Here is a 25501-nt window from a genome sequence, read left to right on the forward strand (position 1 = left end):
TAGTCCTCATGTAATCCCAACGGGTACATGTGCACAGTATGAGTAGAGTCCAGCTTGCAAAAGGTGAGCGCTTCCTTGAGAGCTATCGTGTATTTATCGAAAGACAGAGACTGAGTCTTCATCGAAAGACTCCGTAATTTTGCGTAAGCTTTCAAAGGATTCATAATGGTGTTATCCTTATTCAATTTCACATAAAAGTCAGCCCACGTCGTAGGCTTGTCTGTCATGACGCGCCACCAAGTAAGCGCCTAACTATGCAGATAAAGAAGAATCACCTGAATCCTCCGTTCATCTTGCTTCCCATGGAGATTAAAATATGTGGTCCACTGGTGCAGCCAATTATTTACGACCAGTTCCATACATTCCTTCTCTTCCCTTGAGCAATTTGTGGTTTTGAATGGAATCGTGGCAATAGGACCACCCTGTGAGCGCCCAAAAGCAGCAATCTACGTCCGCAATTGTTGAAGATGAGTATCGTTTTCGAAAATACGCACAGTCGTCGATTGAGCCGTATTTTCCAAAGCAGTAAGCCGAGCATAAGACCCTTGCACGGCCCCTTCAAGAGAAGTCAAGCAATGTTCGTTTGAACATTCGCTTTTCCCAGAGCGGAAATACGTTGGTCGAGGCTCTGGAAAGTGTTTGTGACCCATGTGTAAAGACCATGCATGAACGGGATTTGAATGTTACTTGGTGCGTCGTCACACTGTGCATTTGAGCTAGAGGAATCCATGGCAAAATCTGGTGAAAAACAGGGAATTTCACGCGAAATGGGCCTTTTCTGCACTTTTTGGTCGCGAAGAGTCGAACTCTGAGAGCTCTACACGTCGGTGTGACCGTCTGGAGGCAAGCAGGTGATGGCAAGAGAGTATGAGCACGAGCAGATGGGAGAGAGGACACTCGAGAGAGAAGCAAGAGGCTTAAAAGTGAATTTCTTGCAAACTTTTAAGGTCTCTGAAAGTGACTTTTTCATTAATGTGCAGGTTTCAGACTTTGGCTATAAAAAAAAAAAACAAATGTAATGGCCACATGAAAAACTTTTAAAAGAGGGACTCTTTTCTAAAAAAATCAACGAAAGAAAGTGGGTAGTGTAAGAAAAATCTCCAACACAAGGCTCTAACATGAGAAATGGATGAAGGCAGTGATGCATGGAGGGAGAGAGAAAACGATATGGGCGTGTGCCAGCTTGTGCCTGGCACGCAGAAAAAAGCCACGCTGGCTCCAACTTTCCTTCTAGGTCTGAGTTTTTTTTCCTGTTTGATTCTTTCCCTGCGCAAGAGCTCACGCTACAGAAGGAGGTAGCTCTCTCTCTCTCTCTCTCTCTCTCTCTCTCTCTCTCTCTCTCTCTCTCTCTCTCTCTGCGCTTCGCACAGAGAAAAAGGAGGTTACAGAGAAAGATTAAAGAAGATACTATATGCTGAATTTTAGTCTAAAATCAGTAATTTAATGAGAAATTCACTGATTTTCATCAAAAATCAGCAAATTCAATAAAAAGCTTGCAATTTTCAGCATTTCCTCTTGTTGGCTTGCTGATTTTTATCAAAAATCAGTGATAGAGCAATAATTTTCACCGGCACACATGCTTATAAGAAGTAAAATAAACAATTTCAACAATTAGTCATTAAAATTACTCAAAATTGAGGTTATCAGACTCGAACCGATCCATAGGTGTGCACGTGGTCCTTCCTGCTGCCAAGCCGGCTCTGATGCCATGAAACGAACACACGGAGAGGCTCTCCCGACTACACGGACCGCCTTCAGACACGCGTCAGACAAACCACCTGACCATAGCCACCATCCGGTAGCACCCCCATGTTGGGGCCAACGTCCGAGGACGTAAGCATGCACCTGTAAGACCGAGCGTCCCATACCACCCGGCATCACCTCCTCGAGGTGACCTCCCGCACTCCTAGCCTCACGGGCTAACCACTAGCACTCTGCCAATGGGGATCAATAACTACAAACGAAGCCTTGGCCTTCCTTTTATAATAATGGCCAGCCACATTGGCCAGGTTCACACTACAGAGATCCCCTCTCCTATAAGCGGGACATAACAACATCTCCCCTTCAGCGGAAGATGTCACACTACAGAGATCATTTCCCTACCATACTCGAGGATGGGTTCATACAGTGACCACAATATATGGACACCTACACACCACACAGGCTAGAGATAGAGGTGGGGCGAGCTCGTGACATTCCCAGGGAGGAGATAGTCTGTCGCGTATGCAGAGAGGAGGTGGAGAGCAAGGAGCATTTTGTTTGCGGATGCAGAGCCTATGATGATATTAGAGGCAGATACAAGTCATTATTCAAAGGGAAACCTACCCTCTGCGAGATCATGCACTCTCGAGATCAGAGACAGTTGGGGCGCTACCTGCTAGAGATACACTTTTGCAACCATATACACAGACAAAGGCGGGGGGGATACAATCACAACTTACAGAATTTTTCCCGAGGACAACACCTCCCTCTCTCACCGATCCACCGAGGGGGGTGACTCTCGAGCAGGCTGAGATGAGCCGGGCCAGACGACGTTCGCGTGTCACAAATGCCGGGCCCCATGACTCCACCACAAACAGATCGAGGAGATCCAGAATCGCAAGCGCCGAGCTGCTGAGGAGAGACGAGCCCAGATGATGGCTCACCCAGTTGCATTCATTCGAGCAACCCTTGCTCTCAATCCTCCCATGTACCGCATTCTACACCCCCCTATTAACACAGGATGGAGCTACCTAGCTTGACGCATCTACATGGTTATACTACCTTAAGCATATAGACATGCACACATCCCTAGTACTAGAGCTCCATCCACGCCCCCACCCCCCATAGGTCCGATCATACACCAAGGTTTTCTCTTTACTTTGTATCAGTTGGATTGTTTTGTCTTTTTTGATAGATGGAAAACATACCCACATGTATACTTGATTTGTCTCATTTCGGCCTCACATAGATCTCTCTCTCTTTCTTTCTTTCTCTCTCTCTCTCTACCGCTCTCTTTCATCCCCTCTCTTCAGGGAAAGTAAAAGGAACCATAATTCAAGCTAAAAGCAATCACTAACGCAAGGAAATCAAGTAAAAGATTTGTGGAAGTGTAAAACCTAGATCTTCACCACTTCAATTCCGCTGCACCGGACAGCAGGAGATGGGAGGACCGCTTTACTGCAAGCCTGCTTTGGTCTTGGGAGCAGCTACAGGGTGGCCTTGAGCAGCACTAGTTGCACATCGAGCTACTGCAGTCAGCGGGAATTGGTTGGCTCACAGCGCCTCGCCTCTTGACAGTATGTGCCCTCTCTGCCCACCGGCTTGAGACTCAGCCTCACTGTCTATGGAATTGCTCCATGGCATAGCAGGTTTGGCTTTGGATTCTTCGGCTGATGCAACTGCACTCTCTACAGCCATCCAATACACTTAAGGTGTTTGGTCACACTCACAGGCCCAGCACTTCGTTTTGAGATGGCTGCAATCAACAGGATGATTGTGATCTAGGAGGGCCGGCCTACACTCCAGCCAACCACAGAGTTAGTCGCTCAGGAGTGGAGCAGAGATAGAGAGTGGTGTTGGGAGCTCATCTGCAGCCTGACACTATGGTTCATCTAGCGAGCCCGTTGTTTCCGCATTTTCAAGGCTCAACCCGTCCCACTAGCAAAGACTGTCTATGACATTTGGCTAAAGCTGATCCACACACTTCATGGCCAGTTTGAGAGACTCCAGGGCAGCTCCGACCGCATGCGAGCGTGCCACAAGGCCTTCTTGCGACTTTGGCGCCCAAGGCCCTTCTTCACCATTTTTCATGGCACGCCTAGATGGCAGTACCGGCCACCAGTGTGGTTGTTTCCTTCTCCCATTTCCTGATTTAGCCACCATTGTACAAATCTTGTCTTTTCATTGGGAGAGTCTCCCCACATGTTGATGTAGCCCTCTCTAGCAGGGGCAAATTGTAGCCCATTGGGCAGTTTTCTTAACTAATGGAAGGATCGTTTTCTTGGGGAAAAAAAGTGCGTGCAAGGTGAGTAATTTGGCAAAACAAGCTTGATATTATACATTTGAATGAAAGGCTTACTGTTCCCAAGGTAAGTAAACTTTTGTTAATGTATGCTCCTTCTTTGCGTCTCAATCCTGTTGTTTCTGTCTTGGAGCTCTCCGAACCAGCTAAATCAATAAGATTCTGTCAATGGTTAACAGAAGGATAAGTAGTAAGTGGTAATTTCAATGTGCAGCAGTACACAGACCTGCCAATGATGAAAGAGCCCAGAAAATCACTACAAGACAAACAAATTGAAAGTGCTGAAGACTGACCAGCTGTGAAAGAGTGACTTCTTCATTGTTGTCATCTTCTCCAGAACTGCTCTCAATTGTCTAAAAATTTGGAAAACAACATTCAATCTTCTTCCATGACGTTTTGGGCCATTAGGCATATTTGATCTACTTTGGCTTCAACTTAGAAAAAACGAACACAGCGAGTATAATTTTCCTACTTGCCTACCAAGGTAAAGATTGTATGGCTACGACTGCTCAAGAGGTTGAAGTTGTTCGAGCCAACATGCCGATGCTCTACATGAATAAAAGATCCACATTCCAACACAATAAGGAGTTCACCATTAGAAGTAAGAAAACAGGCAGAGAGGATAACTCTGAAGCAAGGTTGGAAATTTACGCTTATAATATTAAAGTAAACAACCAACAAATCTAAAACTAAAGGTCACTAGTTTCAAACTAATTTTGAGAAATGGATTTGACTCAGCTCAATTTGAATTCAAATCCTTAAAAAGAAAAACGCTTAAAAGAATATTACCTTCACCTGTTGCAATCAGAGAAAGACAATGAGCCGGAGAAAGAACAACCTCCTCTTTAAGCCCCTCAACATAAGCACCCTGACGACGCAATTATGGACTTAAATCAATGCAGCTGAAGCATAGAGTCCATTATTTTTTCAAAGAAAGACATTAATACACCCAGATGTCCACAAGGTTGTGGGTGTCAGCCCTTCCAAACATTAGCAATGAAATTTGGTCAGCAGGCAAGGCCACTAAACATTGGGAACACCCACACCAAACATGAGGCATTTTCCATGGAAACCATTAATTAGCCATGCAATGAATAGGAGCCATATTCACAAAAGCAACAACCCCCTCCGAGTGTCTTTTAGGGGCAAGGACCCATGGCAATGCAACCAAATAACAAAAGACTGGCATCCCTGGAGTAAAGAGAATTTGAACCCACAAGCAGGTTATTGTGATGTACAAGCCTTCTCATTACACCAACTCTTTGGGAACTAAAAGAAAGAAGTAATGTGATACTTTACAAAAGCTCATCCGAGAAGTCACCAGAGCTACACCAACCTGTGCATCTTCCCTTATTCTCAAGTTTTGGCCACCAGGGTCCAATAAGTCATTAATAACCTGAAAATCCAAAGAAAACAGTCTTGTCTACAGAAAGCACAATTTTGATGATGAGGAAAACGAGATCAAGAAGATGAAGCAACTAGAGTCCCCACCTCATTGTAAATTTCCAAATAAGAAACTCGAAGGAGGAATTCCCGCTCTGGTGTCTGTTTAATGAATAGAGGGCTGTAATCAGCCACACTTGTAATTAAGGTTAAGTCAGAAGGCAAGGCTGATAACAACTGACAAGATTGAAGAAAAATGAACACCTCTTGGATGACACTGAAAACATTTTCTATAGCCAGAGGAATGATTCCATGTGCAGATTGATCACCCTGCAAACAAGAACACCACACAAGCATTATAAACCAGCAATGTACATTGCTCCACCTCTGGATACTGTCATAGCATTTGGAGTAATTGTTCAAATGTTCTTTCAAACTGGAGCATACGTGCATGGTGTGTGTTTTCCCACTGCTGGTAACGCCATATGCAAAGACAGTACCTGTTAAATACCACGAGCTCATTCAAAAAATTCCCTATTAGTTTCTTGTAAAGTTGAGACTGTATCACATTACAAGTGACATGCACACCATCACCATGCCAATCCATTAGGTCTCACCATTGACACCCTCCATTGCACCTTTGACTATATGCTGAGCAGCTACTTCATACACATGCCTAGTAGTGGTTGTAGGACCAAACACTCGATCTGGAAATTAAACATTTACAAGCAGTAAATTATCCAGATGAAGAAAGTGCAATGCCAGCTTACAGTTGAAAAAATACCAATTATGTAGAGATAAGTACAAACAAATCTTATTTTTTAAGTTCACCGTAGATGTATTGGGTCCTTTAGAAAAAGAGAGAATTTATAACTAAGTTGATTCTTTAAACATTGCCATAGAAAACGCATTCTTTATCTTTGCCCTGTGCCTGTGGATTTTTTTGCCTAGTCATTTGTATCTTGATGATGGCCACACTAACACGACATGGCTGCTTGTGTCAACCAGTTAAACATTTCAATTTTGGGTGTAGCTGACTGTCACGGCCTTCCAATAACTTGACCAAATTGCCACTGTATATTAATCAGCAATCAAACAAATAGTGTGATTTGGCTAGATAGTTCTTCACTTTCAATATATTCTAATTTAACAGAGTCCCACTTTTGCTACTGTGTGCAATGTCACAAAAATTACTTGTTTGAAAAGGGCCCCATAGATAAATCTAAGCGGGCCAAATGGCTCAGTTTGATGTACACTGGTCCACTCTTAGTTATTTTCACAAAGTTTACCAATTATTTTTGTAAACACAATTTCAAGCCTAAAAATGCTACTAAATGCTCAAATGGATTGACAAATTACAAACCAAAAGCATAGGCAGTGGCTGAACATAGAGTACTCCTCACTAAAGAATCGCCGTCTGAAACCCAGGCCAACTTATCACCTCTTTGAATCTCCTTCAAACTGCACCAAGAAATGAGTAAAAGATGTCATGAAACATAAAACTGAATATTTCAAGGCAGCAAATGAAGTAAAATATCATAAGATGGATTTGATCAACAAGAAGTCCAAAGCATGCTTCAGCCTTTTTTTTTGAAAGGACAAAGAGATCCTTCCATTAGATACGAGAAAAGAAAGGAAGCCCCATGGGGCTACAAATCACTCCTATGAGGAGCCAAGAAAAACAGAAAAAGCAAAGGAAGAATCTCCCTCGCTACTAGTGTGTACAACGGCTAAGCGTGAAGGGCTATATCATACAATGGGCGAGGGAAAGAGGCCTGTAGTGTCAGTGAAGAGCACCCGCCTAGGAGTAAAGAGGGCCTCGGCTCCAGCATATAGCTCGAGGTTGAAGCGGTGAAAGTAGAGGAAATCCTAGATCTTGAGACACAAGAAGAAGTGGAAGCAAACGATAGCAATTCTATGGATGCAGATACAACATGGGAAACTGATTCATCCCACTCAAGGTATGAGGAATTTGCTCTCTTGCATGTGGATAAAGACATGAAAGATGTATTGGAAGGGAAGGAGGGAATGCAAGCCGAGTGCCCCTCAAAAACTCGGCATCTAGCTCTCAAATGAACCACTAAGGGAGACTGCTGAGAAGCTCCCATCTCACCTCTCTCGAGAGTCCAAAGTACTACAGTGAAGTCCCGTGAGGGGTACTGTCTAGGCTGCCCCCCGATGAAGTAAATGTCTTGGCTGACTGGCTCATAGGATAGCTGGGCTAGGAGAAGTCAACCAAGCTGCTGCTCCCCAGGTGTAAATCTCCTCCGGTGTGAGAGGAGCCAAGAGGCGTAGAATCCTCAGCTATATCTGTTGTGCCTAGGGGCGATCCCATAAACAGTGCCACTGTGCCTCTAGATGATGTCCACAGAAAATGCAGGCGGGAGGGAGGCCACTGTAGACTAACCAGCTGCCCACTGCAAATCCCCTGTGAGCAACCAGCCATTGAAAAGTAGATATCCTGCAAGCCTTGTCAATTGGCCCACAGTCTAGTCCAGAAATCCTCCAAGAAATCCTAGGAGAGTCCCTGGCATCACCGGTGCTCTGCTGCTGCTGGAATAGCTATCCTCCTCGAGACAGGATGTGTCGTCCCAGTCTGACTGTGTACTGGAAGAAAGAAATGCTCAAAAGGATCATGCCGAAAGCCACTCACCAGGATTCCAATGTAGTTGTGCTAGAGGGCGAGCTCCAGACCCACAAGCGCCAATCCAAGTCAACATCCACTGGGTCTGGATCGATGTGCCGCACCCAAGAAGTAGCTGCATCACCCGAATCCACTGAAAGATGCATCTAGCAACAAGAGGAGACGAAGACTCCACCCTTTGAAGCCTGCCCTCGTCCTGAACCTCAAAGTATGGACATCGGCCCTCCTCTATGCATGCTTTGACTGCAATCAGAATCTCTAACTGAGTAAAAGCGCCCATCCAGCTCAGAGCCTCATGCTCAAAAGGTGTCTGCCACTCCTCAGTGAGTGCCCCCTAGATAGCCTCTCGCATGGTCTGTCCACCTCGGAACTGGCACAATCTCTCAAGCTGAACATCCCTTGGGAAACTTCAAAATGCTGCCACTCTCCAAAACTGCATGCTGGGCCAGCAGCCATGGAGCCCCATGACAAACACGGACATGTGCCCAAACGTATGACTGTGCTCTGTGTGCACCGCAGGGTTTGAGATAAGTGGCTGTCTCACCCACTTCTCATCACAAGTGGACTGGCTCTGAGAGAGGCCAGGCTTGTAAGCTACTCCGTGCAAACTGGTCCTTTCATCCTTTGCTCAATCCTATCCTCCTCATCTCTGTGAAAATCCATCTAGTCTCGAGAGCCCAAGCGGCACCTGCCAGGGGAACTCTGGCAATCCTATGAAAAAGCAGCTCTTTTCACTGCTCAGCGTCGGGGAGGAGTCCACCAACAATAAGCTTCACCAGTAGTGCTCTACACCGATGAACTGGATCAAGGATGCCTAATCCCCCCTTTTGCCAAAGGGAGGGTGATCACTGTGCAAGCCACCTTGGCCCGGGATGGCTGACAATCCCACCCAGTTCGTTCCTAATCAGCCATTGAACCTAGCTAATGCAAGAACTAGAAAAGATCCAAACGAGGAAATGTACCACATAGTCGCCAAGAGAACTTGATTTTTCACCACTACCCTCCCAGCTGGAGCGAGACGCATTGAGCTCCATAATAAAAGCTTCTTCCAAATGCTCAAAAGAAGCGGGGCAGTCTGCTGTTCAGGTGACAAATCAAGCCCTATCTGGCCTCTTGGCTATGCAAGTACAAACCAGTGTCGTCAGCAAACTCAGAATCAAAGGGATCCTCTCCCCGACTAAACCCTGCAACTCAACCTCCTCAGCTGTCAAGTACATGCTAAAGGCCTCTGCAAAAAAAAGAAAAAGGAAAGGTGCGAGGGGACAGCCCTGTTGCACTGATCTAGTCAGCTCAAAACTCAGCCCACAGCCTCCTGCCATCAAAACCTAGCTTCAAGCTGTGGAATAAGGAGCAACAACGCCTTGAATCCAACCAGCCTCAAAGCCTGTACGTAGCATGGTCCCCTCAAGTAAACTCCAGTCTACCCGCTCGCAGGCCTTCTCGAAATCGAGAAGGAGAACCACCAAATCCTCCACTAGGAGCCGAGCCAGAGCAGTGGCTTCCCAAAAGGTGAAAATATTGTCAAGGATACTACGTTCCTTAACAAATCCAATCTGTGTAGCATGAATCAGATCCCCAAGGCTTGGATCCTCAAACTCAAAGCCTTGGCTAAGACTTTGTACACTGTGTTGAGGATCATGATAGGCCTCTACTGCAGAGTATCATCTAACACACCTTCCCCCTTGGGGCTAAGAAAAATCAGCCCCTTCAACAAGCGTTGAGGCATCGCACCATTGTCCAAAACATGCTAGAAGCCCTTGCGGAGGCCCGGCCCCAAGATATCCCAATCTATACTATTAAAAAAGGGGGAGGGATTCCGGCTCCCCCCCGACATATGGCAACAGCTCCTTGATCCAGCGCGTGTGCCCTGCAGCTCCCCGGCCACAAAGGCGACATAGCACGACACATAGAAAGAAAGAAAGAAAGAAAGCTTTTTAACGTCTATGTGAGGCCAAAGTCGGCCTTTGAGACAAATCAAGTATACATGTGTGCATGTCCTCTGCCTATCGGAAAAGAGAAAATAGTTCAGACTGGTACAAAATAAAAGAGAGAAGGATGTTTGGTGGGTGATGAAATCTATGGGGATGGGTGGAGCTCTAGTACTAGGGATATGTGCATGTCTATATGCTAAGGGTAGTACAACCATGCAAATGCATCAATCTAGCTAGCTCCATCCTGTGGGGGTGTAAAATGTAGTACATGGGAGGGTCGGGAGCAAGGGCTGCCTTGATGAACGCCTATGGGTGAGCCATCATTTGGGCTTGTCTCTCCTCAACAGCTCGATGTGCTCGAGTCCGGATCTCCTCGATCTGTCTGCGGTGGAGTCGTGGGGCTTGGCCTCTGCTAGCCCGCGGGTGTCGTCGGGCCCGGCTCGCCTCAGCATGCTGAAGGGTCACTCCCCTCGATGGGTCTAGGAGTGGAAGGGGTGTAGCTCTCTAAAAGAAATCTGTAAGCTGTGACCGTCCCCCCCGCCCCCTCAAAGGGTCTCTTTAGGTGACTGCAGAAGTGTGTCCTTGTGCCTCTCTATCTCTAGAAAGTAGCGCCCCAACTGTCTCTAATCTCGAGAGTGCATGATATCTCAAAAGGTAGGCTGCCCTCTGAATAGGGGCTCGTATCGGCCTGTGATATCCGCATAAGCTCTGCACCTACAAACAAAATGCTCCTCGCTCTCCACTTCCTCTGTGCATACTCTACACACTCTCTCCTCCATGGGAATGCCATGAGCTCGCTGCACCTCGTCTCTAGTCTGTGTGATGAAACTCTGAGCTGACCAATTGCCACCCGTGAGTTGTGTGGCATGTAGGTGTCCATGTAGCGTGGTCGTTGTATGAACCCGTCCTTCAGTACAGTAAGAAAATGGTCTCTGTAGTGTGACATCTTCCGCCAGAGGGGCAATGTGATCCAAGTCTGTTTGATATAGAGCTGCAAAAGATCCTGTAGGATCAGTATGTTTCTCTCACTACGTGAGAGATGAAGCTGGGAGGAGTCGGGGTCATACTAGGAAGGTGGCAAACTCTTTAGGTCAAGGCCGTGTGCTCCGAACCATGCTCTAATCTGTGTGTACCATGCTCTGTCGTATCCAGCCTCTGATATCTATATAGCTGATTCAAATGCTTGTGTGAGTCTGTCGGCCGGGAGCTCTCTCACTCTCTCGATGAAGCAGACTGTCTGGAAGAGTGCCTCTACTACCATGGAGGGGTGGCAAGCTCTACCTTGATGATATCCGGCGGCACTGTGTCCTTGCGTCGAAACAGGCGAGAAATCATATAGATCTGTGGTCTCTCAATCCATGCCCATTGGACAATATCTGTCAATCCGGGTGCCCACACTACTCATGCCGCTACATCAAGGTTGGAGTGACTAATGTGTCGAATAGCCACCCCTTCGTGCGGGGCTCCTGAAAGTGTGCCTGATGGCATCTCTGCTCTAGCATGGCAGTGTTGCATATCCTCTGGTGAGTCTGTGAGTGGCGGCTTGTGCCATGGAGAAAGGCCCCTGTCTGCTGGTGAATGTGACTACCAAGTAGATGTAGGAGGTGACCACCTCTACTGGTCCTCTTGCTGCTGTAAATGTGGCTTCTCGTCGATCTGTTTTGGAGGTGTGGAAGATTATGACCTTGGTTTTCCCAAGATTTGCTATGAGTCCCCTGTCTGTAAAAACTCATCCAAAGCTCTCGAATGGCTATGTAGCCCTCTGGTGACTCTGAAATCAGTACAATGTCCTCAGCATATAGCATAATGTGGATTGTGGTACCTGCTAGGTCTGCTCCTACCCCTCCCGCTCATAGGATGTAGTCGGAGATATCGTCGACATAGAGTCCGAAGAGGGTTGGGGAGAGGGGGCATCCTTGCTTAACACCAATGGTGCTAGCAATAGACTCTGACATATTGCCTGGGCAGCGAACTCTACCAGTCACTCTGACATATTGCCTGGGCAGCGAACTCTACCAGTCACTCTCTCATAGAGAGCGTAAATGGCCGATATCGTATCCCCAAACTCTGGAGTCGTCGAAATAACCTCATAATTTCTTTTCAAAAACCTCACTTTGGGGGGTATTTTCAAACGCCCTTTGAGGGCTATTCTCAACATTCCTTTGGGGCAAGTTTAGGGGCACCTTTGGGGGCCTCTAAAGCCTACAAGAGGAGGGCTTAAGCCTTGGCCTCCTCAAGCTTCAAGTCCAAGCATCCAACTCTCTCTCGAGTCTCGTCAAGTGCCTAGTGTCAAGTGCTTGATCAAGCCTCGGTGCCCTCTTTAGTCTCTACACTCTCATTGCCCCAAGCCTCAATCCTCAAGCTCCCTCTCTACTCTCTCGCTGCTCAAAGCCTCAAGCTCCTTTTCTACTTGAATTCACAATAAATATTTTACTGGCGTATTTGGCCATTATGAGTCATGTTTCTCGACTATTTTGGTGCAATTCAATGCTCAAAGTTTTGTTAGCTCTAAGTGACATACATCTAGCTCAAAAGATTTGAAAAAAATGATTTTTATTTTTGCCATTCTATGCACCCACCCTGTTCCCTAACTTTTGACGTCCTGACCCCGACCCCAACCGCCAATCCATGTTTCTATGTATACAAGGAGGAGTTACATCCTATTATACAAATAGTACGACGGGATAAGCATGCTCAATGTATGGGGATTAGAGTTCAGATAGAGGACTGTCATCCTTGTTACTTTCAGATGACTGTCGTCCTCTTTATGTTGTCATATGCTTTTTTCCGCCTTCTACCTTTGAATATGCTAGCCTAAATGGGCAATCGGCATATGTGATCATGGAAAATGATTATGGCGTTCTCGAGAATGGGAGATATCATGTTGGTTGGGGAATTTAATGCAAGGACAACCTCTTGTCAAGTTTCCTTCTTTTATACATCAGCAGATGATTTTTGTGAGTATGACTATGCAGATGTTGGAATCAAGAGTTTTTTGGATGATACATGTAGATGCACAAAGTACTGTAAATATCTCCCAGAAACTACTATGATGCAAGACTAAGCAGAACCAATTGCACGACACATTGCAAAAAGACCCTCCACATAGACCAGACCAATACACCAGTATGGCACTGCAGCACACCCAGATCCAAACCAGGACCACACCAAAGATACAAGGGGGGTGGAGAGCTCAAGGTGCATGGTAAAGTGCAGTTAGCTGTAAACGGACACTAGACAAGCTAGGTAGATGAGACTGATCCCCATTGTCCAATAGTCCTGGATATAACCATACAAAATATATACTTGGGTTGTCTAGCTGGCTGAACCACAGCTACCAAATACCCAGAAGCTCGGGTGTAAGGTATACACCTTCGTCCACACTGCTGCAATTGGTACACCTTGATCCACAGGGTGTCGTAGTTAGAGCGACTTCCATCTACCAACTGCAAGATCACTGTAGCTGGCTACAATAGTCAAAAAAGTAATGGCCACAAGGCACTTGGAAAGTTTCGTACCAAGTTTGTCCTAGCCAAATGACTATGTACATTAAGTAGTGTTGAAGAGATGCATAACTTTAACAACCCCTCTACATCTCACAGTGAATGTATTTGATAATACACTCAGAGCAAAAGCTACCATAAACACTTTAGGACTGTGCAACTACTGGATACACTCTAAGAATGCAGCAGTTGACCAGTGTCAAAGAGAACTCATTCTACACATGAGCACAATCTGGTAAAGATGGTGCACTAAAAATGGCAACAAAATCCACAGGCCATCACCGTGAGAAGGTTAAGAGCTTTAAGATGGGGAACATAACGTGACTTCGTAATCTTATATGATCTCTAGATCCCAATAGCAAAGCCAGCCGAAGAAAAAATCATAGATACATAGAGATAACAGAAGTAATCCAAACACTTTGCCTACAAGTAAGAAGCCATCAGAAAGCTTCTTCCCTGGTTCACTTCTAACCCAATTGGTTAACTAGAAAAAAGACGGACAAATGTAGCCATGCTTCTAACCCTTTGAAAATTTGTTGGTGTATGCTTCCGAGACTGCCATGGCATGTGAGTGCAAGCTCATGTCGATCTTGACATCTCAAAACGTTCACCAAAGAAGAGAAGCCAGGATAGAGGCAATTCAAGGTTCTTCAAGTCTAAATGCGACAGGAATCAAACAATCCCTCGCTAGAGTCACACACATTGTTTCAGTTCTACCCATGCACTGACCTTAGAAAGAGAGGGAATGGCCAAAAAAGCAATTCCGAATGTTTTTGTGCTTGAGACACTCGCAGATGGTGAGATATGGATCTTTTTCTTGGCCTTTTCTAACTTGTTGTTCTTCTCCTCTCAGTAGCCAATGCAGACATGGTGAGTAAAAAGTTTCCGTGAACATTAACAACAGTATTCTGACATGCAAGGAGAGTATATTGTTGCACATTCAAGAGGAGGTTCTCTCCTTGGAGACATTCTTGTGCATATTACATCATCGTGTTTTTGATGCGTAATTGAGACATCAAGGTGCACTTCTACAAAATGTCGTTGGGTCGAACATGAATCTCCCAAAAAGAAACAACAACATAGATCCACATTTGTGAATAGGATAACCTGAGGGGTCTGAACCGAACAGTTACGGTAACATTCTCCTTGCTCCCGGAGGTGAGGGTGTCCGCGAGCTCAGAGGTTGTCGAGCCAGCTGAAACATTGGAACATGCTTGAGGCTTGGAAGATGTCAGTGGAGAAGCTTCTGTTAGTTCTATCCCAGATGAAGATGATCGACCTGAAAGAGATGAGGTCCTCGAGAGTGCGTTGGAGCGGAAAGATGCCCCTGGCGACAATGTTGAGATGGCCAATAGCTTCCCATTGCTCTGAGAGCCGATATTCAATGAATGGTGCTTGCGGAATGGGAATAGCGAGTTCGCTCTGGACTTGGACGACATCACATTTTGAGCATCGGAGGTACCAACGAGCTACCCTTGCAAGATCACTACAACTCATGTAGAAAGTCTGTGTTTAGAACCACAGTCGATATGTGAATGTGTGTGTGTGTGTGTGTGAGAGAGAGAGAGAGAGAGAGAGAGAGAGAGAGAGAGAGAGAGTTGCAGCATAAAACACGAGCGAGGAGGCAGTCGCCAGCGACAGCAGCTCGAGAGAGGCCCTGGCTATGGTGAAAGTAGCGTGGCAGCCAACCTGCCTGGGCGCGGGGGAGTAATTGGGTGGGGCCCTGGCTCGCTCGAGCGTGAGCAGCACTACCTGCACACATTCTGATATATAAACGACTTTGTGAGTGCTGCTCGTCACCCTTGAAGGGATCATGGCAATTGAGAAGTAGAACATGGCCTTGCATGCATTCTCTGTGTCAACGTTATTGTCACTTTGTCTAGGACCAGCATAATAGCATCCATTTGTCAAAACAATCCGTCCGGCCACACAGGTCCGCCCGAACATGTGTGCATGGGCAAACCTCCTTAGACACAGGGTGTTGAACAAAGGCGGGATTGACAATTCTTTGTGGTTAGGACGTCAAGAAGCCAACGGAGAGTTGTGGGTTCAAGACTCTAAGTGGAAGAAGCGGCAATCAACCTCATTTACTTTGTTTTCGTCTATGTCCACCTCAGGATCAACACAAAGGTGCCAACGCATTGATCTCATCTAGTGTATAGGGCAAGTGTAGGTGCGTTTTAGCTTGCGCAAAATATTTGTGGAACATGATGTTCGGGAGATCAGCGACCGCTGGGGCGTAATTTCTTGGCGAGCACTTTTTAAGAATCAGAATCAGACGAGCAGATTCCCAAAAGAAGGGACAATCTACCCATCTCTCTCTCTCTCTCTCTCTCTCTCTCTCTCCAACTAAAATTTTATTGTCGTTTCTCAACCAACTTACATTCAAACGAAAAACACCATGGATTCATTCAATACACTATTAATAAGAGAAACAGAAGTTCCTTACACACAGTTATGGTCTATTTCATATAGCAAACCCCAAATCTATGTGTTCCATTGCATCAAAAGTAAATACATATGGGGGGGTGATACATCATGGGTGACGTGGATGAAAGAAGGGCGGTGGGGGGCCATATGCTCTGGGAGGAAACAAAGGTCGTGCCAACGGGAGCAGTGCACCAAATGGTGGGGGAACTCCTCCAAATGGCAGAGGATACGAACTATATGTGGGGGGGGGTGTAGATAGTGAAAGAGGCAATGGATCAACTCCGGGCAGGGCCTCAGATGTGGAGGCAATGAATGCATTGGGAAACGGTCCTGTTGCATGCCATGCCAAAACTGGGGCCGTGAAAGTGGGATACGGTGTTGCTATTGCCCCGCCCTGACTGCTGTGAGTGGTGTAGGGAAAGGTGGGTCAAGCGGATGAAGCTGCTCGGACACTTGCTTCGGTTGCTCAGTTACCTGAGCTCTGACACTCCTATGAAACATCAATGTCAAGCCTAAATCGGAAGGTAGGTGCTGAGCTGGCTCCATACAAGTACTGAAAACTGCCCAATCCTTCTCACAACTGATGCAATGTCTACATAGTAGTAAACATTGTGCTGCCAATGTCCCAACTCCTGCAAAACAATCCAACACAGTATCTCCCATGTCTGTGAAGGTACCTAGTAGCCATCTACACAAAAAAAAAAAAAAACCTTTAGATTTATTATACCTATAATTTTATACGAACAATCAGAAAAACTTCCAAAAAGTTTCTACCACCTGGCAAACGTTGGACTCCTCTCAACACCTCTACGATAAGGCCGGCCCATACGATCAAGCGTCCATTGTCTGGAATCTGAACCTGGTAGCTTCTCCCACAACATGTCGTCATCTGCAGAGAAGCCACGTACATTTGCTGTAATCTCTCCGTTCGCTTGATCGTACCTCAAAAGCCGACACCCACCAGTTCTAGGGGGTGAAAAAATGACCAGCAACAAAGTACCAACCTACGAATGGAAGTAAAACATTATTTTTTGACATGCAAACATCGAAGTTACTATTCATTATCAAAACAACAAAAAAACATACCCCCTCTAAATAGTCTTGAACAGTCATACAACTAGACTCCGGCAGCCGTATGTACAATATCCTCAACAACTAGAAACCAGCTCCCTCCGCCTTCAAAGTGACAATGGAAAGATGTTCTGCACGACATGTCGCCACAACCATGCCATCAACCAAAAGAAACTCGGTTGCCAGAAGGAATGCAGCATCCACAAGCTCACTATCCCATTGGTTCCATAAAGGAACCCCACCCGTGCTAGCTGCATGTGGCCTAGTGTGTAAGGGAAAGGCCATGTTCACCAAACGTACGCCACCCAATCTCAAGCTAGGGTTCACTGCCCTATTCCTGATAGAGAGCCCAAGAATCTACGTAGTGACTGCATAGAATTGCATGCAATCTTTGTTAGCACTAAAATTGTGCCATCAACCAAAAGAAACTCGGTTGCCAGAAGGAATGCAGCATCCACAAGCTCACTATCCCATTGGTTCCATAAAGGAACCCCACCCGTGCTAGCTGCATGTGGCCTAGTGTGTAAGGGAAAGGCCATGTTCACCAAACGTACGCCACCCAATCTCAAGCTAGGGTTCACTGCCCTGTTCCTGATAGAGAGCCCAAGAATCTACGTAGTGACTGCATAGAATTGCATGCAATCTTTGTTAGCACTAAAATTGTGCACATAACTATGATTGTAAATAAGTGTGGCTTACCTGTCATTGCACAACACATTTGGAATAGCTTTTGCCAACTCTTTGGCACTAGCATGCACTACAAGGTGGCGTGGCTCTACATGCATATTTGTATGTAGCAACATAGGATCAAATATATCTTTCAAGCAATGCTAAAGAGAACAACACAACATTAACCATTTTCACGTACCTGGATGGTTATCTCCCACAACTTTGGCCATGTCTGATAGGTCCTCTGCAGCCCTGCCATGTGATGGTGAACATGGAGGGGACTCCTAGATGCCCCCCACTGGTCTTGGAGTGAAGGATAGTGTCGGTACACTGTGGCTCATAGCACCAAGGCTATGAGCACTATCGTTGACTTCTACAGAATACTCCGCAACCACATGCTCGCTCTCACTAAGCCCATGTTGTATTGCTTCATGGCAAAGGTAAAAACTATATAGAATGATACCTATGTATAGCTCTTCCTCTTCGGGTGGGTACTCCTTGTTCGGGTAGTCCAGCCCCACCAAGGACACTTGAGCCACGCTCCCTTTGGCCGCAAGTCGTCTATCCACTTGTCAGGATATAAGCCCGTCTCCTCTCTCTCCGACATGCACCATGCATCACTGGGGTGCTTGGGAATGGGAAAGACAAGAGCATCTCTCCACCATCTACAAGACAGACCACAATGTTTTGAGCCACCAAGAACAAGATTAGTGTGTCCTACTACATTCTTAATTTGTCAATTAAAGATGTCAAACCTGTACAACAAGCGTCGTGCCGTACAAGCAAGTGGGGTTTCTCTTCGGGATCCTGTGTGGACTTGATCCGAGCACTCCACTTCTTGAAGGCCTTCTCAAAGTGCTTGCGTCTGTATGTCAATAATGTGTGGGCAAGTGTGCAACCATGCCAACCTTCAGCCTTCTCATGTTGGATAGCAACATCTGTTACCATATACATGTGGTAGTGATGTGTGTGAACACACTAGGACCGCCGGGGAATTTTTTCCCTCTTTAGGAGGTTTTTTCCCCCGTGCATTGTATATACGCCCATCACTCTAGGGCTATCTATCTTTCCATTGCACACTAAGTAACACACTCTCTATTGTGTGCCTTGAGCTTCCTTCGTCTTCTCCAAGCTGTGTGTGTTTCTCTGCAACCCTAATTCCAACAATTGGTATCACAGCAGGTCACGTCCTCCCGGGCTTAGTCGCCAGCTGCTCCAGCACATGCCTGCTCACTTTCTCCGATTTCAGTGATCTTTGGCAAGCGTTCGCAGGTCGACAATTACTTTGGTCTGCTCAGATTTTTTATTTGGGCTCATTTCGGCCTCCGTTTCCACTACAGGCAGTACTGCACAGGCTATTTCATCATTTTGTGCAGAATTTTTGTCAGTGCCGTTTTCTGCATAACAAGTGCCTTATAGTCTTCTATGGTTTGTGCTATATAGCACGTGTTGTTCCCGCTCCATTTCTCCTATTTTCGGGCAGTTTTCACATAAGGTACAGCATTTACCATGGCTGACAACAACAACACAGATGTGTTCAAGATGTTTGCTGCTGAGGACAGGTTGGATGGGGACAACTACCCTATGTGGGCTTATATGATGCAACATGTTCTTGTGTCAAAGGGCGTCTGGAACATTGTGCAGGGCATTGATGTACGTCCTGGTTCTGAGGATGTAGGCGATGTTGAGGATGTTCAGGTCTTGCTGCAAGGATTGCAGCTGTTAGAGTTGTTTTGCCTACGGTAGAACAAGCTCGTTGGGATATTAAGGATGCGCAGGCTCATGCATTGATTGCGTTTTCTGTGAAGCGCACCATTGTTACTCACATCTGTTTAGCAAAATCTGCAAAACAGGCTTGGGATATTCTAGCAGGTCTTTATGAAAGCCGCAATGAGGCTAAAATTGCTTTGCTGCGTAAAGAGCTGGAGTCGAAGATTATGCATGAGGAAGATGATATGGACACTTTTCTTGCTAGTGTCAAGGATATCAATGAGCAGCTTATTTATGCAGGTGAAGTCATCATTTCAAACAGTTCCCTTGTGCAGATTGTTCTTGATGCCTTACCAGATTCCTACCAGACTTTTGCTAGTACTTGGAGACTGATGACCTAAGGAAATCCTGAAGTTGTCAAGTTTGATGCATTATGCACATTGTTGTTGCAAGAGTCACTTTCTAGAAAAAACAGGACTAGGCAGCGTGCAGTTGAACAGGCTTTTATTGCTTCTCAAAGAAAGGGTGGTAACAGTAATGCAGCCACTTCTTATGGTTCTACTGCGAGCGGCAAAAATTCTGTTCCTAATGCTTCTGCTGGCAGTACTTCGTCTGGCAATTCTAGTGATAAGGGCAAAAAGAAGATGCGTTGCCATTATTGTAAAGCCAATGATCACTTGATCAAGTCGTGTCCTAAGTTGAAGGCCAAAGAGGCTAAGAAGAAAGAGGGTGGTTCCACTGCAAATGCTGGTTTCACTACAAATGCAGCCATTGTTGAGTCTTCTGTGAAAGGAGACTGTGTTGCTGATGTTGATGCAGAATGGGCTTTTAGCGCAGAGTGCACTTACAATCCTGCTGTCCATGACGCATGCTTGTCAGTTGCTGCAGATTCACATGTGTGGTATTTCGACAGTGGTGCTACAAAGCACATTACCTCACATCGTGAATTGTTTACCTTTCTTGAGTCTGTCCCTCATGGGAATTGAGTCACTTGTGCCAACAACGCCTCTTATCCAGTTCAAGGAGTTGGAAAGATTGTGCTCACTGCTGCTAATGGCAGTTCCTTCACACTTGTTGATGCACTTTATGTACCTGGGATCAAGAAGAATCTCTTGTCTGTATCCGCACTTGCTAGACTTGGACTTGTAGTCAAATTTGTGGATGACAGATGTACAGTTCATGATCTCAGTTTTGGTGATGAAATTGTTGCGTTTGGGCTTTTGTGTCGTGGGCTCTATAAGCTCACTTTGTATGACAAGTGTGGACAAAATTTTGCAAATGCTGTTGCAGATTCAAGGGCTATTTCAGATGCAAAACTTTGGTATGCACGTTTTGGTCATCTGAATTTTGCTAGTTTGCTACGTTTGCAGAAATCTGATATGGTTGCTTCTTTGCAGCCTCTTGAAGCACCTGTCAAACATGTTTGTGAAGGTTGTATTTTGGGTAAAATGCAGCGTTCTAAGTTTCCAAAGGATGGTTCAGTTCGAGCCACATGCAGGTTGCAGCTTGTGCATAGTGATGTTTGTGGGCCCATGCAAACTCCGTCCTTGGGCAATTACCTGTACTTCGTTTCTTTCATTGATGATTACTCCAGGCATGCATGGGTATTTCCACTTAAAGTGAAGTCCGAAGTTTTAGGTGCTTCAAACAATTTCTGGCTATGGCTGAAAATGTCTCGAAATGTACTATGGGCACCCTCCGTTCCGATCGAGGGTGGGAGTATATGTCTCATGAATTTAATGCATTTCTGGCTAGTCGTGGGATAAAACACCAATGTACAGTGCCTTATACACCTCAGCAAAATGGTGTTGCTAAGAGGAAAAACAGGTCACTTACGGAAATGGCACGATGTATGGTCAAAAGTCAAGCTTTGCCTCATTCTTTTTGGCTTGAGGCCATCATGTGTGCCACTTATGTACTTAACAGGTGTCCTACGAAAGCTTTGCAGTCTATTACTCCATATGAAGCATGGCATGATAGAAAGCCTTCTATTGAGCACATGCGTATTTTTGACTGTTTGGCATATGCTTTGGTGCCACAAGTGCAGCGCAAAAATTTGGATGATAAGGCTATCAAATGTATTTTTGTTGGTTATAGTGCTGAAAGCAAAGGTTACAGGTTGTATCATTCGCAAACAAAACGTATTCTGGTTTCTCGGGATGTAGTGTTTGTGGAAGATTCTGTTCAGCCCTTGCTGTCATGTACTAGAGACAGTAATGTAAGCTCACAGGACATTTATGACACTTTGTTGCCTCTTTTCAGTGGTGGAAGTACGAATGTAGGTTCCAATGAGGCAAATGTACAACCTATGGGGGTTTCTGAACATGTTATAGATCAGCCTATTACTGATGCAGATGTACATGATGTACTTGAAGGGGATCGGGGAGCACCACAGACGGAGAGTGAGAGAGAGAGAAGGAGACACACACACGATGTGGGTGGGGAGACTGTGAAGTGGCAACTCCCCCTATACAGTATACTCACTATAAGTATAGGGTAGCAGTGAGCGGGCGCCCATGACCTGGGCGACCGGTCAAGGCACATAGGCCTTAACCCCAACAACCTCCCACTTAAAGGCCAATGTGCCTTTAAGCAAGATCTACTAGTGTACAACCAATAGAAGGTGAGAGATTCTCTCAACCTATGCCCACTCACTCTCGATGAGCTAGTGCATTCGGCTCTACTGATAGACAAACATCCCACTGCGGAAGCCACACAGAGCTAGCTCCAAGCTCTGCAAAGAGTCTACAAGAGCTCATGCACTCCTGCAAGTATCGGTCCAATACCTGCAAACCTCCCCTATGCTCTATGTCGAGATCAGTCATCGAACAACTAATCAACCTTGCTGCAAATGCTCCCACTGCAGCTGCTATGTCGGGCCTCGAGATCAAAATCTCATACATGAGGACACCAAACGTTGATGCAACCCTGGCAACCTCTGCCACCTCCAACTCAGAACTCAACTCATGGCAATCATGTCCCCTATCATAGAGACCATGGCACTCTGACTCTGAGCTCTGGAGTGAGTCCTCATGCCCACCACATATCACATGTGTACCAAGAGTATCCATCTGTCCTGAATCTGCATCAAGCTATGGCATAAGCATATCAAGAAATGACTCCACAATAGCCGACATCTCAGCATCCATGTGAGTCATCTCTGTCATCACCTCTGATGACTCATCCTGCTGTGACTCACTAGAGCTGTCCCGCTCTACCCGTGCATCCGTAGACGCAACCTGCACAACAAGGTCACTGCTCTGCACTCCATCCAAAGCATCCTGCAACCCACAAGCAAAAGAGACTCGCCTGCTCTCTCGCTCTCTACCTGGCTGCATGATCACAGAGACAACACCGTCTCTCCCGTGATCCACATGCAATGGGTAACCTGTACCACTCCTGGCACCTCTCGCAATCACTAGCGAACCCAAATGCATCACAAAATCTCGCTCTCGTACCGAAATCTGACATCCACAATCTCTAAGCTGACCAATCGAGATCAAACTCACTGTCAAATCTGGTACATAGCGCACATGTCGTAACAAGTAAGATGCACCACTCGGTAATGAAAGTCTCACATCTCCTGCACCTGCTATCGCATGCACTGATCCATCGGTCAAACGTACACTGCCAAGCATCCCGCTAGAATAGCTACAAAACCATTCACAATGTGGCGTGACATGAAACATAGCATTTGCGTCTAGCAACCACTACGAAGGGAGTGCACTATCCACATGTATAGCATCTCGTGCATAGCTCGAGGTAAAAGTGACATCCCTGTCACTAGTATACTCCGACACTACATCTGCCTCAACTATCAAAGCAACTGAGTGCATGGCATCACTACATACATCTCTGAGACTGTCATGTCTCCTACGATCTCGCATACGACGAAAACAGCGCCGTCTAACGTGTCCAGAATGACCACAATACCAACATGTCACCTATCGGCGTGCTCGTGAATGTACATGTCTCACACGAGTCCGTGATGACTCAGATCTATCATACATATCATGTAATTTGCGCCAAAGTGCTCTCGAAGTAGTCTCATACATAACAAGAGCATATATAGATTCCGCAAGGTGCAAAGAGAGTGTAGATAGTGCCATCTCCTCTAGCTCCTTCCACTGATCGTTAGACATGTTTGAAGGTCTACCTGCATCACCACTCAATGGTCGATGCAACCCTCGCTGTGTCAATGCATCAAGCATACACTCTCTCCATGCTGCAAAGTCTGACCCATCAAACATGCACATTTTGGAGAGATCATAATCTAAGCGATCACCTGTCTCTGCCATGAGCACAATGTAGCAAACTAGAAAGCAAAACCACCTCACCAACAACACCTGGAAACTGTCTACAAATATGGCCAGAAACACAATGTAAAATCTGTGAGACACACTCCAAAATAGAGCTCCTGCAATGTCAATACAAGCCTCGCCTGCTCTAGTATCACACTACAATCTGTGAGCTAATCACTAAGCCCACACTATACGGTATCGATGCATACACATACACAAATCTCCCACCTGCAGAGAACACCGCACACAAATGCTGAGTGCAACCCGCAATCTCTACCTAGATCTCATAAATGATACGCATAAAACTCCTGGGAAAATTTCGCCAGAGTTTCGACGCACAATGGCTATCAACACAAAATAACCATTGTCCTGCAAGCTCAATACAATGAGCAATCAATGCGCATCAAACTACACTCAACATACATGCATAAGCTCTGCAAAACTATGGCAAACAATGCTCGAGATCACAAGACTCTCCCACCCGAGAGCAAACCACTGTCTCAAGCAAAGAAAGATACACAACTCCTCACTCTTGCGAGAGTGGATACAAAAACACAACACTGTGTCCAAACTAACAAAACCTGTCAAAGTGAGAGTAAACTCGATCACAAACTGTGGTGAGAATCTGGGAAAAATCCGACAGAATTTCCCCTGAAAACTAAGCAAAAAACTCAAGTACAATCTCTACCATAAACCATAACACTACTCAATGCCAATGAGTAGAAATGCCAAAATGGCTCCACATTTTCACATACAATGGCAATCCGCACTCAACGTACATCAACGGAGTGACCGCACATAAGCAAGCGCCAAAAGATTTGCAATCCGGAAACTTGATCAATGCGAAAACAATGCTCTCAAGAGAGCTCACCGGCACTTGAAAGTGCTCGCCAAAATGCATGTATAATGGGCATCAACCATGCGCCATAACCATATGCAAACCATCCGCAAAGACCATGAATCCAAGCACAAAATCACTGCCAAAGTATCCTGTGAAAACCAGTGAAAGAAGCTCCACCTGTGTGCTCCAAAAAACTGTGTCTCTCAAGAGACCGCCTCGGTGGTGTGTAAACGCCTCCGTACTTTGTTGCCCAAGTCTACCAAAAAACCCTCAAACCACAAGCTTAACACATGCTGCAATTGCATCTTCAACTCAGAATTTATGCACTCAACTTCAAGCATCTCCCGTGCTTCCAAAAGTGCATCAAACTCGCACACAATGCGACAACAAAAAATCTCGAATTTCTGTATACAGTTAGTCTGAGCAGAATATTAGCAAAACGGTGACGAATTTTTAAAATGTTTCTTCTGCAAAGTTGTAGACCACGTCGAAATGGATAGGCCTGGGTGAAAAAATTCTCAGATCAGCAGTCTACAAGGAGAAAAACGAATCTGAAAACAGTGCTGCTGCGCACACAGTTTTTAGGGCAGCACCTTCACTTACACACAGTCTTCCACACTCCTTTCTGAGCTTCCACAAGAGCATACATCACTCTCAACTGAGCTCACAAGCTCCCATTGCATTCTCACAAAGCTTCCAATTTTTCTTAATCTCTCTACCGTCGAGAGCGAGCGAGCTATCGCCTCGAAGCTCTCAAAGTCGTCGTGCTCTCCGCGGTCACCATAACTCTGATACCAATTGAAGGGGATCGGGGAGCACCACAGACGGAGAGTGAGAGAGAGAGAAGGAGACACACACACGATGTGGGTGGGGAGACTGTGAAGTGGCAGCTCCCCCTATACAGTATACTCACTATAAGTATAGGGTAACAGTGAGCGGGCGCCCATGACCTGGGCGACCGGTCAAGGCACATAGGCCTTAACCCCAACAGTACTTGATGAGGAAAGGGCTAAAA

At 45.9% G+C, this 25501-nt stretch overlaps 1 protein-coding gene across 6 annotated transcripts in view; it reads right to left on the reverse strand.

Moving 5' to 3' along the window:
• The window catches only part of LOC147420525 (kinesin-like protein KIN-7C, mitochondrial), an 81557-nt gene extending 66239 nt beyond the window's left edge, over positions 1 to 15318 (reverse strand). For 2 of the 6 annotated variants that reach the window (XM_086504448.1, XM_086504444.1), the window contains exons 1-11: positions 14572 to 15318; positions 6750 to 6847; positions 6004 to 6093; positions 5834 to 5886; positions 5651 to 5716; positions 5495 to 5548; positions 5340 to 5399; positions 4793 to 4871; positions 4484 to 4551; positions 4297 to 4356; positions 4061 to 4165 (exon numbers count right to left, since the gene is read on the reverse strand). In XM_086504448.1, the coding sequence (XP_086360574.1) occupies positions 4061 to 4165; positions 4297 to 4356; positions 4484 to 4551; positions 4793 to 4871; positions 5340 to 5399; positions 5495 to 5548; positions 5651 to 5716; positions 5834 to 5886; positions 6004 to 6093; positions 6750 to 6847; positions 14572 to 14903 (1065 nt within the window). In that variant the 5' untranslated portion in view covers positions 14904 to 15318. Of the gene's footprint in view, positions 1 to 4060; positions 4166 to 4296; positions 4357 to 4483; positions 4552 to 4792; positions 4872 to 5339; positions 5400 to 5494; positions 5568 to 5650; positions 5717 to 5833; positions 5887 to 6003; positions 6094 to 6749; positions 6848 to 14571 lie in introns of those variants that run through there. The other 4 variants (XM_086504445.1, XM_086504447.1, XM_086504446.1 and 1 more) reach the window with 4 other exon arrangements.
• Positions 15319 to 25501: the final 10183 nt, after the last annotated feature.

The sequence above is a fragment of the Adiantum capillus-veneris genome, chromosome 28 (assembly GCF_014529385.1).
Source record: "Adiantum capillus-veneris isolate H3 chromosome 28, ASM1452938v2, whole genome shotgun sequence".
Taxonomy (NCBI): Eukaryota; Viridiplantae; Streptophyta; class Polypodiopsida; order Polypodiales; family Pteridaceae; genus Adiantum; species Adiantum capillus-veneris.